A 19811-nucleotide genomic window follows, 5' to 3' on the forward strand; every position below is an offset into this window, starting at 1 on the left:
CGGTTGTTATAGAAACAGGTGTTTTGTCATGATTTGAGCGTTTAGAAACTAAATTTATGAGACAGTTGTCAGATTTCATTGGTGATTTCAAATATGAAATTTAACCGTAAGCTTTGCGAACAGTTTTGGAGAATCTGATGTTTCCCCATTCAAAGAGATTTTAAAGATGGCCGGCGAGTGAAATGACTTGTCTTAACTCTTTCCCCGCCAAACACAGAATTTTCCGTGTTTTCGATGTTAAAACGCTAGGGGCGCTGTTACGCATCTTCTGAATGAGTACAGAATCTCCTGATCAAAACACAGGAGAAGAAGACGCAAAAAACAAGCGATCATATGTAAGCAGATGCATATGTAAAATAACGTGATCAAAATTAAACTGATTATACATCAAAACTGCCTAATGTTTCTGAATGACATGTCGACCCAGAACGAGCTATTGGACTGTGTAGCTTTGGGGTGTTGATCATCGCTCTGAATCTGATCTGGATGTAGTCTTTGACAAAAACGTGATTTTCTCAGCTTTTTGTTCAAAATGTTGCTTTTTTTATGAAACTTGCACATATTTAAGTGTTGATAAAAAAGGAATGCATACATTTTTTTTTGCCTGCTCTTTCTTTTGATATATTGCATGCTCAGTTATTAGGGGTGTAACAAATCATCTACTACATCGATGTATCGATTTATATTCCTATGATCCAACTACATCGATCTGTGCTCGGCAACTTGGCCTTCCGGACGACATATATCGATCTAACATCGTTTTAAAAGGTAATCAATCGATTGTATCGATAATAGGAAATAATGCATTGGATTTAAGCACGTCAGACTTTATATGGATGTTTTTTCTTAGCACTTTTAATGATAAAGGCGTTAAACGTTACTCGATTCAGTCTGCCTATCTGTGACATCATCGCCACGCACCAGCAGCAGCGCTAAGAAAACAAAACATAGCATGGCGGATGGCAGAGGAGAAGCCAACGAGTGAGAAATTATCAAGCCACCAGGAGAAAGAGCTACCTGTACTTTCAACCCTGACTAAATGTTACCTGTGCATTCCTAGCACCAGTGTGCCAGCAGAGCGAGTTTTTAGTACTGCTGGCGACATAGTGAACGCACAGAGAAGTGTTCTGCGGTCAGATCATGTTGATGATGAGTCATTGAAGAGTAGTTGGTTACATTTTATCTTTTGTTAAATATTGTTTGTTTATTAAACTGAGAGTAGTAGCAGGTTCAGCCAGTTTATTCAACCTGAAGTTGCACTTTATTTTTGATATTAATATTGTATTTATATTATTTTAAAGTTGAAACACAACAGCAAAAGTAGCAGGTAAACCTACTATTAATTAACCTGAAGAGAAGTTAGTTGCACTTTATTTTTGATATTAATATTGTAATATTTTTATGTTGGAAAACAAAAGCAGAAGTAGCAGATGAACCTACTGTTGAAATGTTGGTTGCACTTACTGTGCTTTTATTGAAAATGTATTGAATATTGAAAATGAGAGCAGAAAAGGTTAACTTCCTGTTAATTCAACCTAAACTGTTGCACTTTATTCAAATAAAATTTGAATGCATTTGCCATTAATTGTTGTTTGTTTAAATCCATAATTAATTGATACCTGATTACCTTACAAGAAACAACAGGAATCTAGGAAACTTCACCTGCACTGACCAGTATCCAGATATTTATTTCAGTCACACAATTTTTGGCTAAAAAGTTACTGAATCGATTTCAAGCCACTGAATCATTTCGGATCGTATCGTTCTAAATAAACCAATATCGTCCTTGAATCGTATCGACAACCTCAAATCGTGACACGAATCGAATCGCTGTTAAAACGAATCGTTACACCCCTATCAGTTATTCATACGACAAAATATTCTATGGGCCATAACATTTTTGTGAATTTTTGTGAACTTTGGCTGTCAACTTTTTTTTTTAAACGCTAGCGGGGAAAGAGTTAAAGGGACTTTGGATTTACTAAACTGTAGATGCAGAAGTAGAAGTATAGTAGAAGGAACATAAACTGGTGTCCCAAAGTAGCTGTGTGACATTAGTTTTGTATAATAAGCTGTAAGGGCCAATTATTTTTGCAATTATGGGGGAATGAACCTGGAATGCAAAGCGTTCACAAACAGTGCTGGTGCTGTAAGTTCCTTTATATTGTTCACTTACGAACAAAAATTAGTTTGTTACCTGCCATCCGTCTTTCATATGAGACGTTAAACCGAGGTCCTGACTCTCTCTGTGATCATTAAAAATCCCATGGCACTTTTCGTAAAAGAGTAGGGGTGTAACCCCGTGTCCTGGCCACATTCCCTCCATTGGCCTTACCAATCATGGCATTCCATTGAGTTGGCTCACTCTCTCTCCTCTCCACCTATAGCTGGTGTGTGGAGAGCTAACTGGCGCCATTGTACTGAGGCTGCCATCACATCATCCAAGTGGATGCTGCACACTGGTGGTGGTTGAGGAGAGACCCCTAACATAGTTGTAAAGCGCTTTGGGTGTACAGTAGTACATATGAAAGCGCTATATAAATGTCTCATTCATTCATTTTCGTTTCTCAGGTGTGTGACGAGTCATTTACGTGAGGTAATCATGACCCGCCAACAAGTTCACTACTATTCTGGATGGCTAGTAACCATGAGTAGGTGCAAAAACCCTAGCAAGTGCTGTTCGTGTGGCTATTTTGACAAAATACTTGATATACATGGCAGTAAGTACAGCATGAGGAAAGATAAAACAGAGGTCACCATTATCAAAATCACAAGGCAAAGGGGCGGTTTGGCTTGGCAAGGCAGGTTTGTTTGAGGACTTCCCAAACAAAAGGCAAAAATGAGTTGAGACAAGGTGAACTTGCTGGATTATACAAAACCATCCCTCTTTATCCGATGCAGAACAGGATCTGGCTGTACAAACACATGATGCCGACATCATGTGAGAATCTCTTCTTAAGCGCCACGAGAAAATTCAATCAGGATCCCAATCAAACAGTGGTAAAGCACACACATGATGCCCATTTTGGCAGCTGTGAAGATCAACAGCCATCTGTTTTAGTCACACTAGAGCCAATCCCTGAAGACCAGTGCATTAAAAAACAGAAGTTAAAGATTTACAGTGTCCTGCGGACACTATATGATGGCTTGATATACATCCCAAGGAAAAGTATGCGACATCAAGAGGGTTCAAGAGTCAAACGGATGCTCTTGATGGTCATAAATCTTTGTTACCTGAAGAGGACCAGTTCAGGTGAACAGAATGAGGTTAATCTGCATTTATCAATCAACATGTGGCAAAGATGAAGCGTGGTGGTTTTCGTCCCCCTCTTATGTCTTCTGTGGGTCGGGTGAGAGAGGGCCGGGTGTGTTGGTGCCGTCTAAATTATATACGGGAACAGAGAACTGCGTGGAACCCAGGACAGAAGGAAACTGATAAAAGGAAGAGAAACAGAATGAAAAAATAAAAATGAACGCATCCTTTCTGGAATATTATTGTTATTGTTAAAGTCTCTGGTGTTTTCACCAGTGTTGTTATCGTAAACTGTTCAAATGTATTAATTAAAATAAAGCTGGAATTAAATAGTAGATGGCAAAATATAATAAAGCTGAAGCACTAAACAACTAAAACTGATTTTTTTTTTTTTATAAATAAAAGAAAGTAATAAAAAAACAGTGCATACAAAATTACTCAAACTTAAAGGGATAGTTCACCCAAAAATGAAAATGATCCCATGATTTACTCACCCAAAAGTCATCCTAGGTGTATATGACATTCTTCTTTCAGACGAATACAATCAGAGTTATATTACCATTTTGCCATGGCTCTTCCAAGCTTTATAATGGCAGTGACTTGATGGGTCGTTTTTTCCATAAAAGTCCATAAAAGTGCATATATCCATCATAAAAGTGCTCCACACGGCTCCGTGGGGTTAATAAAGGCCTTCTGAAGCGAGGTGGCGCATTTGGGTAAGAAAAATATCCATATTTAAAACATTACAAAGTAAATTACCACCAGATCGCCTTCTGTATTCAACTTACGGAAAAAGTGTAGTGCCTCTTGCAGTTCAAAATGCTTACTGACATTGCACACCAGTTACGCTTTTTCACGATCTGGCGGAAGCTAGATATTTTACTTTATAAAGTTTTAAATATGGATATTTTTCTAACACAAACGCATGGCTTCACTTCAGAAGGCCTGTATTAACCCCCCCGGAGCCGTGTGGAGCAGTTATATTATGGATAGATGCACTTTTATGGACTTCATAAACGAGACAACAATTCACTGCCATTATAAAGCTTGGAAGAGCCAGGACATTTTTAATATAACTGATTATATTCTTCTGAAAGAAGAATGTCATATTAGAGTTTAGATTCTGACCCCCAGCACTATCCTCGGGCCGGGCCTCTGATCAAGCATTTGTGTTTTTTTAATCATTACTTTATTAACCTAATTGTGTGGGCAGAAAGCTAAGCCATAATCAGAAATAATAGATATTTTTAGCAAAGTAAGAACTAATACTACAACTAAGAAACAAATGTGTACAAAGTTGTCAGGATTCGTCTAATGCGTGTTTAAACTCACAGCACACGCAATGATGGAGCGCGCAGGACCGCTATGAGACGGCAGTCATGAGCTGCTCGCGTGAACACTGCACATTGCTTAACTAGCCTATTTCTTTTCGTCTCGAATTGTTTCATTTAATAGTGGACATTTCAAGCTTCCTATACATATATTTCTCATGTCTGTGAGGCAAGTAGCCTTCTGAGTTTCGGTTTATTTATGAGACACGCTCCAGTTCATGTGCAATGAAAGTGATCGCTCCCACGCCTTCACGTCACGATTATTGTCTGCTATAGTCCATTTGCTTCTTATTTATTAAATCCAGGCAATTGGCTGACGAAACCTTGATTAAAATTAAGATATACAAAACGAAATTCAATTTAAAGAAAGGCTTTCTACAAAACAAAACTTAATATTACACAAAATATAATAACCACCAAAATCATTTCTGACCCACTCACATCTTTGCACTTTTCATAATCAGATGAAATTTAAAAATATTATATAATATATAAATATTATAAAATATATTATAATTTTTAAACATAAATATGAAACAAAATATATTGTTTAATGGCTACAGTACAGATAAATGTCATGTCTGAGCGGGATTCATAGAGCGGATTATTGAGCTGAGCGTAACACCGGTCCGCTCATTACACGTATTAAAAAATGGCCGGGTTTAAATTGGGCTCGGGCCGGGCTCGGATACAACGTGCACAGGCTCGGGTAGAGTAAGCTCTATGTCATATACACCTAGGATGACTTGAGGGTGAGTAAATCATGGGCTCATTTAAATTTTTGGGTGAACTATCGCTTTAAGCTCAAATTAAAACAAAAAAGTAAATATAAAATAAAATCTACATGAAAAATTTTAATAAATACTATAATTGTATATTAATAATACTAAAATAACGCCAGTGTTTACATTTTACACCACACGTTTCTGGTGTGGATATTTTGGTTAGGTTGATAAGAAAGCTGTTGTAAAGCAAATCATAAATTAAGATCCAATAATTAAGCAATACATTTTAATATATACTATAATACATATTAAACTAATTCTATAAATAAATACTACAAAAAAACTATGATTACACAAGTATGATTTTTCAAAGCTTTTGAAATTCACTGATAATTCCAGTTTTTCCAGGACCGTGGGAATCCTAAACACAGTCTTCCTAAACCGACAAAAAAACCTCAAAACACAAAGACATTGCTCCCATTGTAATCAACAAAGCTGTTTTCACTAGAAGCGCAATCTCAGGTTGCATGTGTAGCTTCGTCTTGCAACAAAGATAATCCAACCACTTCATTTTCCCTGTTTGTCTGAAATAAAATACAATTACAAATATCATGTGAGTAAACTGACTTCTGTGAATTTTATATTTCAGTAACTTCTTAATGTTTGCATCAAAGATAGCTTGATGACTTTGAATGTTAATGCTCTCTAAATGAAGATTGTAATGTGTATTTGGGAGTACGTTGTGAGATTGCCTTCACTATTCAGCTCTCAAATCAATGTAAATGCAGGCTGGTATGAGCACTAGCACCATTTTGGGCAAAAAAGGACCAGCTGTGGTACTCACAGATGACATGATCTGAATCCAAAGAATGAAATGTGACGATAAAGTCAAGGGGGATGGAATCAAATATAGGTTTGGACCGAGTGTGAAAAGGGCCATCAGCAATCATTTGAGTTCAAGTGACTCACCTGGAAGAGGGTATGTGCGCCCTGTCTCCGTGCGGGACTGAGGGGTGCCACCGGGCTGAGCGTGCTCCAGAAATGGATATTCGACAGAAGTGGACTGGGGGTGAGCAGCAGGGGCGTCTGCAACAAAAAAGTACAAATGTACTTTTTCAGAAGTAACTCTTTTTCCATTAAGGGTGCCTTTCCCAAACACTCATGAGCATCATCACAGCACAAAGCATTTGCAAGAGGCATAACCCTGAAATATAAATGTTTAATTAAAAGTGGCTTAATGAGACTTTAAGAAGCAATAAGAATTAATCACAGGGCAAGGGTGCTGTATTTCTCGAAAAACCATAAATAATAGATTTGAATTATAGTATATTTCATCTTTCATCTCACTGAAGACACAGCAGGGGGTGATCCTCTGGGGCTGGCTGTATGAGTGCTCGTAAATGCAAAGATTGTGCAGTCTTAACGAGGTGATCCATCACAGTAGCATCCAGCTAAACCTCACCATATGATCACGATCATGTAACAGCCAATGAGTGTCTCCTAAGCACATCAGCCCGACAGTCTCACTTTTACAGTGGTGCACTATTGCCCTCTAGTGCTTCCAAATGACATCAATGCAACCACATCAGCAAAAGGGTTTCAATGCGACCTCGCCATATTCCTGTGCAGGATAACTGCATTTTTTTTTTTTGAAAAAATGTGTTGCTTGTAATAGGCCATTATCTTTTAAACCACACAGTGATCAGTTCTATCATCAGTGATCATTTTTAGTATTTGTGCATAATCCTGGTAGCATTTTTAACAGGTCATTCACAAGCTTTTTGACATCTAAATTGCAAATATATAAAAATAATTTGTGAATAAATTGCATAAAAATCTAATATTTTCAAATATTTCTATGCATATTTTGTGAAATATAAAGATCCAAAATGCAAATATTCACATAAAATTGTAGTTTAAACTAAGTTTTGTGTGCAAAAGAAGCTGTATTTTTAGACAGGGGTGTATTACAGAAAGCAGGTTATGTGACATACCTGGAAATGTTTAAAAGTGAGTAAGCGGATAACCTCAACTTTCAGTTCCAAAAACATTCGTAACTTTCAGGGTATGTAAGTAGCCATAGCAACTCACTCTCTGAACAGAACCTGCTCCAGAGCAGCTCATGATCCAGGGTTTGCTTAAGAGCTATTCAGATGTGCGTTATATAATTAATATAGTTATATTAATATAACTAAATGTGTTATATAGTTAAAGTTATAATACCAGTAATACCAATATAATACCAGTTAAATATCCACCATCAATCGTCACTTACACTAAATGAAATAAAATCAGAATCATTCATCACTCATGTTTTGGTGATTGCTTAGTTATTTTTGACGTTTTAATCTGGCTCGTTCACTTGCCCCTTCAAAAAAATATTTATCTTCTTCAGCTCTTTACATCTTGCGCGATAGTTAGCTCCCTATCACGTGACAACGGAGCGCAGTTGCCTGAAGTCTGCTTTAAAGTTAAGAATGTAATGATGAATTTAAATTGGTTATTTATAGAATGGTAGACCGGTCACTGTATCAGCTAACAGCGGGCACATACTGTGCAGTAACTAGCGAACGTTTTGTAGAGAAATGAAAACAGGTCACACCTCAACAATTATTTGCACTCGCACAAATGCTCCCAAATATTTTTTGCGATCACACAGATTCAATTTGGGGCGCATATGCGACCAAAATGGTCCCAATTTCGAGCCTTGTCGAGTAAGCAGATATGGGTTAATCAACCGAGAGTTCAAGGTATACGTGACGGTAAGTTAAAGGGTTAGTTCACCCAAAAATGAAAATTCTGTCATTAATTACTTACCCTCATGTCGTAAAACCCCTAAATAACTTATATAGTGATGACCGATTTCAAAACACAGCATCATGAAGCTTCGAAGCGTTATGATTCAGTGAGTCAATTCAGCGGTTTGGATCGCCAAAGTCACGTATTTCAGCAGTTTGACACGCGATCCGAATCATGATTCGACTCACTGATTCATAACGCTTCGAAGCTTCATGATGCATTGTTTTGAAATCAGTCATCATTATATAAGTCGTTATTTCGGGGCTTTTTGCGCACAAAAACTATTCACGTCGCTTTATAAAGTTATTGTAGAACCACTGTAGTGAGATGGACTTTGTAACGACGTCTTTAGTACCTTTTAAGGGTCTTGAGAGTGTAAAGTGCATTGTGCAAATGGCGGCCTTTCTGAGCCATCGGATTTCAACTAAAATATCTTCATTTGGGCTCTGAAGATGAACAGAGGTCTTACGGGTGTCGAACGACATGAGGGTAAGTAATTAATGACAGAATTTTCATTTTTGGATGAACTAACCCTTTAACCTTGCTTTCTGGAATACCCCCCAGATTTGTTCTGACCACAATCTTAGGGTCTATAATTTCTGCGATCACAGAATCGCGTAATTCTGATATTAAAGTGGAATCTAGTGTTAACACAGAATTTCCCAGAATTTTACATATTTGGAAATAAATGCTGTTTTGTGTGGGAGAATAACGTATGTCTGGGGAAAATGCAGACCGGGGGAAGCAAATCTGGGCGACACAACCCCTCTCGTCATTTCAGCCCCCCCTTCAAAACAATGAAAGTATGGTGAAGCGGCTCACCACGGCCACTCAACGTATATAAGCCCTCAGTACCAAGCCGAGCAGTTCCCTCGCGGGGAACACTTGCTGTATTTTGTCTTGTTTTAAATGCACTTTAATGTACTGTATGGAAAATAATGTCTTATATGAACTTGAGAGAAAATTGAGATGCACGGGACAGCGCGTCAGATCCGCATCATGTTCGGCAGCGGCAGATCTTAAAGTGACAGTAGCACTCATGATGCCTGTCATTAATGTTCATCACAGAACAACGAGAACAGAGAAAATTGTAGCTTTAATTAATCTATATTTCACTTATTATTTATGCAGTTAAGAAAGGTGTTGATAACTTTATTCAATTTCTGACTATGTCTAACAGGGAAGGCCATGGGTAAATATAACATTTATTATAATGGGTTTGTGTAAAGAAACCAATCACAACAGACTGTCTAACCAATCAGAGCAGAGTAGGCTCTCAGAAAGGAGGGGTTTAGAGAGACTAAACCTTCAAACAAATAGTTTTCAAACTCTTTGAGATAAGAGGTGATGAGAAATGTATATTATGAGAAAAGTTTTTTTTGACCTTGAATGCATGGCCGACACGGGACAAAGATGTCGTCTGAGACAGCAGAGGGTAGCTACCGCTCTGTAGAGAAATTTGTCTGTTTAGGGCTACTGTAGAAACATGGCGGCACAAAATACTGACTTCACTGTAAGGGGACCCGCGGTGTAAGAAGACAGAAATGGCTCATTCTAAGGTAGTAAACACTAACGGTTCATTACGTACAGTCTTTATACTCCAATGAAAACATGGTTATGTGTATAATATTGCATTTCTGTGTCCAAAATTCTAACAACAATGAGCAAACAAGCAAAGAGTCAAATAAAACAGCAGCAGTACAAGCACAAGAGGATGCGCCTCTAGTGAATTGGATGGAAATCGCAACACAACACACGAAAAAAGCTGATAGTCTGATGATTCTAACAAACCATTGACAGCAGAAAATAGTTTTGTACATGTGTGATGTACGAGGTCAGGAGGAGACTGACCTGCAGGAAGGCTGGGGTGAGAGAGGCCGTAGGGAGGGAGGGGCTGGACAGATTGAGAGGGCTGAGGTCAGAGCTGGTCACCACCAGCGTGGGCATCAACTCCAGGCCTTTGGGTTTCTTAGACTTCCCGCTGAGATTGCGGTGAGGAGACTCAGGCATCTCAGAAGCTGTTACTGTGTCCTTGGAAACAGAGGAGGGCTGGACCTGATGGATCGAAAGAGAGAGAGGTTTTAATAACGCATTTTAATAAATATTTACATCTTATATAAGTATTAATATAAATATTTAATATTTATTTACATTTGTATTCATCTTCATTTAGCAAATTATTAAATGGTTTTTAAAATATTTTTTCATTACATATTCAAAGTGATTCAAGTCAAATGCTGAATTTATCACAGACTGTATTTAAAAATGATAACTGAATAAATTTTATTTTTATTCTATTATAAAAATAAATAAAATTAACACATTTTGAAAAAAACATTTTATATCTGAATGAAGCGTTTTGCAACCAAATAAAATAAAACATTTAATTATTTTATATATTATACTATACTATATTATATTATATATTTTAAATAAAATAAAATGTTTTATCATGGATATATAGCATGTAAAATGAGCACTTCCAGGCACTTCCGCTTCTTCCACTCATGTGTATGTGGGGTAATGCAGCGCTGTTTTATCATATTAGATACATTATTTGAGTGTGTTGAAAGTTATGTTATAATGCTACTCTGTGCGTTCACTCTGCGGTGACTATGAGACACTTGCATATTATCATATTAGTCATGGTAAAACATGGTACTTGCGGTAAATCAAGAAAACCAGATTTAAACAAGAAGAAGATTAACTGTGTTGAGCTGTATAACATTGATTTGTTTTCTGTCCATGAATGTATCCAAACAAGTGTATTTGGTGTTTCCATAGTTTCTACAAAATATCGAGGGTAACACAGGTATGATGTCATTGATAGGCGGCACACGGACATAGTACGTGTCCTGGTTAAAATAGCTTATTTCTTTGGATTTAAACATTCTTGAAAACATTTGGGATAACAATATATACACATTGTTCTAGTGTTTTTTTTGGATATTTTAATCCAAATATCTTACATATTGTGCCTTTAAAGCAGCACTATGTAACTTTTCAACCTTTATAATATATTTCCAAGACTCTTGTGATGATACATCGACTTACAGTAGGTTGAATGACACGTCTGCCAAAGCCTGACGGGGTCTGTATCGTTTTTAATCGTACTTTTAAACTTCGGGTTTCGGGTAGTAACCCGAGAACAAAAAGAACTACAAAATTCGACCGCTTTACGGCATATACGTCACTTCCACCACCACCCCCACTTCCTTAAATTCGGACGTGCGAGCCAAACTATCATTTGTTTGCCGGATGTTATAGTCATGGCCGAAGCAGCACAGAAAAATTAGAAAGCAAAGGTTTTGTCGGAGGAAAGCAAAAAGAGGAAACGAGAAAGTGATCGGATTAAAGGCAGGACGAGGATCAACATTGGGCCAGCGTTTGCTCATTGGCGTGAGCTGGAGGAGGAGGGGCTACATTCTTGCAAGTAAATACATAAGACGTACAAAATCATATTTTAGGATACCTAACATGTCTGTGATATTTGTTTATTTGTCTTGCCTCAACCTATAATGCAAATCGATTTTTCAAATTTGCAGATTCATCTATGGTAGCTTGATATTATAATATTGACGATATATGGTTATTACCTACCACTCAAACATTGAAATGAAGTATCATATAGATTCTGTAAAACGGGAACCAATAGACTAGGCTACTATAATGACGCTGGCTTGTAAACGTGAGCATCGCGATCATTTGGCGTTCATCATTTGACCTGCTGAAACATATGCCACTGTACCTGGGATGAAGACATTTCACACGCGACGCAAGCAGAACACCTGCATGTGAACTCCTGCAGTGTTCAGGGCTATCACGCCGCATTCACACGGGCCGAGAAGCATGTGTGAATGCGGCGTCATGGTTGTCATGTCAACAAATGCACGTGCGATGCATCCCCTGATGAAGGATGACAGAGTTTACGACAGTAGTAGAGGACAATACTGTTTCCCAACTGTAGGGGGACCCCGAGAGCAAAACCTACCTAGTGCTGCTTTAAGGCACACCAACATCATTCCAAAATTAATTTCCAAAGCCAGCATGTTGTACCTCTTTATTTTGCCAATGCATTTTGGCGCACAGGCCTTCATTAGGGCTAAAAGTTTACAGGTGTAAAAAAAGCTCACTTAGGCCAATACCTGCATTTGTAACTCTGAAGGCTGCGAGGAGAGGGACTCGATTTCACTGTCAATCACCAGCTCCTGGGAATCCGTCATCGGAGAAGAAGAGGGTGACTGGGAATGAAGGATTCCCATTCTTGAGAGCGGGAAACCCGTCATGGCGTTCTCTGAAGTGGGATTCTCCATAAACGCACACACAACATGCGAGACTGTGCTCTGTTTGGTCTCATTTTCTGTCTGAGCGGGCAGTGGAGCTTGGATGAGAAGTTCAGGCCTCCCTATGGGGAGAGTTGTGTTTCTGTTCTGTGGCATGGTCCCAAATTTAATGACTGTGGGTGGCTGTGGCGATTCCTGGCCTGCCTTTTTGTCCATTAGCTTTTCTCCTGGGTTCTCAATCTTCATGGATTTAAAAAGCTGCGTTCCTGACTGCAAAGACGTCAAAGTGAAGGATGTGTACAAGCCGGAGTGGATATAGTCATTCCGGTTGGATGCTTTGGACTGACCCGGTGTGCCGGCACCTCGGTCTAGGGCGGCTATGTTGTCTTTATCCCTGGAGACATTTGCAGGTTTGTCGGCGATGGGCAGAGGTCCGGCAGAGCCCCCATCTGCACCCTCCGTTCTGGCCATCATATCCCCCTTTAGGATATCAGGGTACGACACAAAACGATACACAAACTTCTGCCCGTTTACTTTTTTGATGATGTTCTGCAAGGGAAGATTAGAGAAAATGCATGTTTATTTTAGCTGATGAATGACTTTCTCCTACATTCATCTAAAAATATCTACGTAAAAAAGCAATCACCCAAACAAATCAACCAAAATGTCCCTCACATGTACATTTTTAACAGCCAATCAGTTGCGTTCTTCTACCCTCTCTAACAAAATAACATGTAATTAAGAAAATGAACCCATGTTAAAAGACCAGGAAGAATGCGGAAAACGATACCTCGATGCCCTGTGGTGTAAAAAGCTGAAACCCTCAAAACACAAACTTCCCGCTCAAGAATAAACCCGACAGGCCATGACAGGCTGTGATCTTCTTGATTCAGTTCAGAGTGACTTGATTGTGTGTTTACAACAACAAAACAACTTGATGGACAAGAGGAGTGTGGGGGCGATGAGAGGGCTGAAAGCTAGCAATTACAATAAATGCTGATTTTAACATAGGACCACAACAGCATTTAAGCTGCATTCACACTGCCAGCGACACGCAGCGACAAAGCGGCATGATCCCATTCATTTTAATGGAGAGCTGGCGATATCCGGCGACAGTGACCATTGGCGACAGGATGTAGGCGTGTTCAGTAATGCAATAAAGTTGAGATATGTTTAACTTTATGCAAATGAAGATCGACTTTCTGGAGCGACAGGAGTGAAGACAGTGATCCGATGGTGGAGTGTCAGCGGCAAGATGGAGAAGTTATCTTAGCGGTCAGCAGCTTTCCTATAATTTATGTCTCTGTGAACATACAGGGGTACTCGTGTACTGACTCCGAGCCTGAATGGATTTGTGAACCCAGTTAGACTGGCGCTCGCGCCTTCACTGCAGATAAATAGCCAGGATGGCAAAGAGCCCTCACTGTTTCTCGTTAATCTTTAATATCAAACATTTTATGTACTAAATTCATTTATATTCAATATATATTATCTTTTCCCTTAAAGAAGAAAACTGAGTCGGTGTCTACAACAACATGGAATCCAACAACATCCTGATTTACCTGATTAGTTCACCTAAAAATAAAAAATTAATTATAATTATAATCTAGCATTATATAATACATTTACAATAATTTAACTTTAGAATTGGGAATGGGAATTGGAACGGTCAAGCACCAAAATGACAAAAAAAGCAGCAAAAAAGTTGCATACAAGTTGTCCATACAACAACAAAAATTTCCCTAATCATAATTTATGTTAATAAAAAATAACCAATATACGTCCAATATATACAATGTATACTATTTTGTCAATTTAAGGAGCTAAATTCTGTCAATACGTTTCTGTCAATGTCAAATCAATGTGAACATCATCAAAATTATAATGTAAAGTATGTAATATGAATAACTATTCATTTTGAAATTAATAGTTGATGAAAAAGTTGATTATTAAAAATGAGAAATTCTCTATAATGGAGTTTAGACCTCTATTATAAGAAATTTTAAAGGGTTAGTTCACCCAAAACTGATAACTATCCCATAATTTCCTCACCCTCAAACCATCCTAGGTGTATATGACTTTCTTCTTTCAGCCAAACACAATCAGAGTTATATTAAAAAATATCCAGGCTTTTCAAAGCTTTATAATGCGAGTAAAAATAATCCATACAGCTCCAGGGAAAGGCCTTCTGAAATGAAGCAATGCGTTTTTGTAAGAAAAATATCCATATTTATAACTTTATAAACCATAATCACTGGCTTCCAGTAATGGTCGTACGCAAGTCTAGTTCAGGCGGAAGAGTGACCTCTGACCCGACGCATGGCGTAGGATGTAGGACTAGCGTAGGCTTAGGTGAGAGTAGACACTTCTCACTGTTCAAACAAACTCAATCTCCTCTTCTCTTATATCGAAATCCTCCAACATTTCTTGTTTTATACTTTGAATTCATGACCCGCAGCAGTGTTTTGTTTCGCTCTATCCTATGCACTTTTTTTTAACAGACATGTAAAAAATATATATATATATTGACCAATAACAATTATAGTCCCGATATAAGCCTATTGTGCATTCATAGACTGAAAAATAGGACTGGGCGATAAAACGATAACGATATGTATCGCGATAGACACATAATCGATATCAATAAAAAATGCGTTTCGATAAAACGTTCCATTTTTTTTTCCGTAGGAAGAAACCAGAGGTTTGTGAAGCAAGTTTGGTTGCATGAACAAAGGCACTCGCTCTCTGGTAACCAAGCAACGTAGGGAGTGACAGGCTAACAGCCAATCATGTAACTGTATCAAGTTTGGTTGCACCATATCGTTGTCTCGTGTTGGATTAATTCTTTAGTAAACAGAACCGGTGTGGAGTGACAAGTGGAAAATGAGCGCCGCAGCGAGCGAGGAAATTGTTGATAAAACAGGAAAACAAGTCAGCTCGCCAGTATGGCAGTTTTTGGGATTTTATAAGTCTGACCGTAGTCGGACCAATGTCGCCTGCAAATTATGCAAGACAGTCGTCCCCACCAAGACTGGCAATACCACAAACTTGTTTTACCAGCCTTGTTTATACTTTCAGCGCGCGCACGCCTTGTTCGTTTGGGGACGTGTTTATACTCGCTCGACGTTGTGCTATTCTTGACTTTGGCTGAATCCGAAATCGCTTTAGTCCACTAATACAGTTCACTTGAAGGAGTGAATGAAAACAAGTGAGTGAATTCGGACAGCCGTTGTGTGTACATCAGCTGTACACTCGTTATTGCGGTGCAAAGTGGGATAGAATGAGTGCACTCAATAACGTCCACTATGGTTTCGGACACCACTACAAATGGCTGTGCCCTCAAATAATGCCCTATTTAAGGGCATGGGGGTGATTTCGGATTCAGCCTTTGAAACTACATGGAGAGGTAATGTTACTCTGCATCAGTGCCTTATGACAAAGCATCTAAACGGTAACAGTTGCAAAGAAATAACGGAGGCGCTGCACCTTAAAGGGTTAGTTCACCCAAAAATGAAAATTCTGTCATTAATTCCTCACCCTCATGTCGTTCGACACCCGTAAGACCTCCGTTCATCTTCGGAACACAAAAGAAGATATTTTTGTTGAAAGCTGATGGCTCTGAAAGGCTTCAGATAGGCCTCCATTGGCATTCAGTACATTCACACTTCCAAGACCCATAAAAGGCACTTAAAACGTTGTTACAAAGTCCATCTCACCACAGTCACTCTACAATAATTTTACGATGCGACGACAATAGTTTTTGTGCGAAAAAAAAATCAAAATAACACCTTTATCCAACTTGTTCTTGTCTTCCGTGTGTGCCTCCACGACGCATGCGCGAGAATATGACGCAGATCCGGCGTTCGGACACATGACCCAGAAGCAATTTGTTTACAAGCAGAGGAAGACGCGCGTATCTAAGCTGTTGGATTCTACATTGATCGTGCTTTAGGTCTCGGCGTAGTTCTCAAAATGGGGTTAGAGTGTGCATTTCATGGATTCCCGAACCCCGACGCTACGTCATATTCTCGCGCATGCGTTGTGGAGGCACACACGGAAGACAAGAACAAGTTGGATAAAGGTGTTATTTTGATTTTTTTTCCGCACAAAAACTATTGTCGTCGCATCGTAAAATGATTGTAGAGCCACTGTGGTGAGATGGACTTTGTAACAACGTTTTAAGTGCCTTTTATGGGTCTTGGAAGTGTGAATGTACTGAATGCCAATGGAGGCCTATCTGAAGCCTTTCTCAGCCATCAGCTTTCAACAAAAATATCTTCATTTGTTTTCCGAATATGAATGGAGGTCTTACGGGTGTCCAACGACATGAGGGTGAGTAATTAATGACAGAATTTTCATTTTTGGGTGAACTAACCCTTTAACGTTGAGAGATACGCGATTCATTGTGATTTTAGACTTGTGTTTATATTTTAATTATTGGAGTGTTTTCCATGGTTGTGTTGCCATTTCTCCCTTTATAACTGAGGGGATTATAATCAGAGGAAGGTTACGTTTAAAATAAAAATGTTTAAATGTAAAATATTTTCTCCTGGTCCTAATTATCGATATCGACCGATATGAAACACTTATATCGTGATACAGTTTTCAGCCATATCGTCCAGCCCTACTGAAGAATATTGACCAAAGAATAAGAATACTGACTAAAATATCAGTCAGCTCCTCACACAAAGCTTTTTTTATTTTTCCAGCTCAACAGACCCCATTAAAACCTTGGACAAAAATCAGAACATCTCCTTTTATGTTCCATGGAAGGAGGAAAGTCATTCGGTTCGGGGGCGAGTAAATGATGACTGAACTTTTATTTTTCTATGACATTACGCACCTTGTCATAGTAGTAACGCAGAGCCCGGCTGAGCTTGTCGTAGTTCATGCTGGGTTTGTTCTTGCGGGCGCCCCATAATCTGGCCACCTCCTCGGCCTGCAACAGTTTGAACTCTCCATCCTCGTTGGTCCAGCAGATGAGCTGGTCATTGCTGGGGTCCAACAGGAGCTGCAGCAGGAACTGCCACAGGGTCACTGAGCTGTCCATGTCCTTCTCTATCCACAGCTGTGGGGGAAATGTTACCTTACAGGACCCTGTTCGCGCTCACAGCCTGGCCGACACGTCACGGCATATTCCGGCAAATATCCTGACAGAGGCTGAAATATAAATGATCGAGATGCAATTAGATCACAAATTTAATTGTAAAATAATAGCAAGAGGGAGAGATCTATGCAAGCATTTGCTTTAAGCAAACCCAAATGTTAGGAAAAGGTTTCGCTTAAACCAAACCTAGAGCGACCATTCTTGAAATCATAAAAACATGGTAAATATGCACACCATATTAAATACCAAATGGTACTGGACTTCAGCGTAATCCTGGCAGTGTGGACAGTGCAGACTGACTGTGTGCGTGTAAGCAGCTTAAATTAAAACTAAATCTGCCTTGACTCATCCGATATCCAGCTGGTAGTTGCCAAAGGGAGCGAAAAAAAAAAAGTCTCCCACATACAATCTGACAGAACAGAACAAATAAACATAGAAAACAAGAGGCAAGACTCAGACTGTAGGAGACGAGGTCTGGGAATTTTACACTACACAAAGACTTCAGGACAAAATGAACTGAGATAGCATCACCAATTACAAATAGCGCAAAATTATGGCCTGTTGCATGGCGATAATGATTGCATACTGTAAATGTGTCACTTGTGCATCTTTAATTTGATGGCCAAAATTAGATGCACATAATTCTTCTTTATTAAAGACCTAAATGACACTAATCTTTCCATAATTACACTTCAAAATGGTGTAATGGTGCATTTCAATAGCCATTATACACCCATCTGAATATTCAATATAAAGACTAAATTTAGACTAAATGGTTTTTAACGTAGATGTCATCTTATAATGACAGATTCCATATATCCATACAAATTGCCATATAAGCATTTAATTTAAAACTACACAAATACTTTTAATTATTTTGAGATTAACTTGAAAATCAAAGACAAAATGTTGGCAAAACTATTAAAATATAACCTAAATGTGCATTTAACCCTAAACAATCCTTTGAACTCACATAAAACTATGCTAATGGGTGTAAATCTTTGGGTAAAATTAAAATTTCAGAAATCTGGATAGGAGCTAAAGCAAATCATCCACGTCAATTTAACCACCCAGTCAAAGTACATAATTTATCATTCGTTTGAGTTTTAAAATGTCTCTACAATACTTGTAAAGTTAACAAATTATAAAGTAATTTAAAACATACGCGATATGTCCTAAACTGCAACCTGTTAGAACTTGAGTTTCGCTCGTTAGCATCGAGCTAATGTCTGTCAAACTCACCTGAGAGGCTTTGTGCTCTCCGGAGTCGATTCTGGAGGGGTTTTCCGACAGATTAAAGCCAAAAAATAAATAAAATAAAACAAAAAATGCAGCCCGTTTTCTTGTATGTTTACATCGTGCAAAGATTTAGTGGTCAGCTAGCGTAGCGTGCTAACCCGCTAGCTAACGGAGTCTTAGCAAACTTTAGACTCATTAAACTAACTAGAATTTATTTAAATTCTACTGTGTTTAAAGCGGTTTTCTGCCTTTTTTACAATGATAACGACAATAAAATAGGCAGAGAAAGAGAAACACTAAAGTCTCTCCATCTCACGTAACGTTAATGATATTTTTAGCTGCAACCACAATAATACAAAACAGGAAGCAACAAACCCACCAGATTAAACACTCTAACAGCGCACAATAAAACTCCAGAACAAAGACTGAGATTTTATGAATCTGTGCGAAATGAGGTCCGTTTAGTTTGAACAGCGATAATCTCCTCCAGATGTAAAATCAGCAGCACGAGAAATAATGCAGTGAAGTGCAGAGAGTGAAAGCATGTAGATTATCTCATGACGGACTCTCTTATTTCATCTAATATATGACTATAATAGTTATAACGTAGTCCTACCAATACATATAGTATACTTACTGGTGGAAAAAGAAACTCCAATTATTAATTTGGATGGTGTTGAAATATTGTATAATAAACGTTTGAATGTACTTTGACGTTTAGATAAGAAATGACAGAAGAATAGGCAATAAAATTATGAGAGGGTGTAGATAGATAGATAGATAGATAGATAGATAGATAGATAGATAGATAGATAGATAGATAGATAGATAGATAGATAGATAGATAGATAGATAGATAGATAGATAGATAGATAGATAGATAGATAGATAGATAGATAGATAGATAGATAGATAGATAGATAGAATGACAGACAGAATGGTAGACAGACAAATATAGATAGACAGACAAAGTAGACAGACAGACAGTCAGATAGACAGATAGATAGATAGATAGATAGATAGATAGATAGATAGATAGATAGATAGATAGATAGATAGATAGATAGATAGATA

At 38.3% G+C, this 19811-nt stretch overlaps 1 protein-coding gene across 2 annotated transcripts; it reads right to left on the bottom strand.

Moving 5' to 3' along the window:
• Positions 1-618: 618 nt before the first annotated feature.
• On the bottom strand, positions 619-19334 carry elk4 (ETS transcription factor ELK4). Of its 2 annotated transcripts, XM_079843804.1 has the most exons (7): positions 18741-19267; positions 17235-17551; positions 12254-12940; positions 9960-10163; positions 9493-9555; positions 6279-6395; positions 1408-3432 (listed from the first exon to the last, which is right to left on the bottom strand). In XM_079843804.1, the coding sequence occupies exons 2-7, from the start codon at positions 17439-17441 to the stop codon at positions 3331-3333; spliced, it is 1380 nt and encodes a 459-aa protein (XP_079699930.1). In that variant the 5' UTR covers positions 17442-17551; positions 18741-19267; the 3' UTR covers positions 1408-3330. The 2 variants fall into 2 exon arrangements, with proteins under 2 accessions (XP_079699931.1, XP_079699930.1); XM_079843805.1 differs by lacking the exon at positions 9493-9555 and having other exon boundaries at positions 619-3432; positions 18741-19334.
• Positions 19335-19811: the final 477 nt, after the last annotated feature.

The sequence above is a fragment of the Gobio gobio genome, assembly GCF_949357685.1.
Source record: "Gobio gobio genome assembly, chromosome: 19".
Taxonomy (NCBI): Eukaryota; Metazoa; Chordata; class Actinopteri; order Cypriniformes; family Gobionidae; genus Gobio; species Gobio gobio.

Coding starts and splice junctions, on each gene's coding strand:
- elk4 (XM_079843804.1), bottom strand. CDS start 17,441: ATGGACAGCTCAGTGACCCTGTGGCAGTTCCTGCTGCAGCTCCTGTTG. Junction 10,164..12,253: donor CTTCAGAGTTACAAATGCAG/GTATTGGCCTAA, acceptor TCGATCCATCAG/GTCCAGCCCTCCTCTGTTTC. Junction 9,556..9,959: donor TCACCCCAGCCTTCCTGCAG/GTCAGTCTCCTC, acceptor ATTTCTCTACAG/AGCGGTAGCTACCCTCTGCT.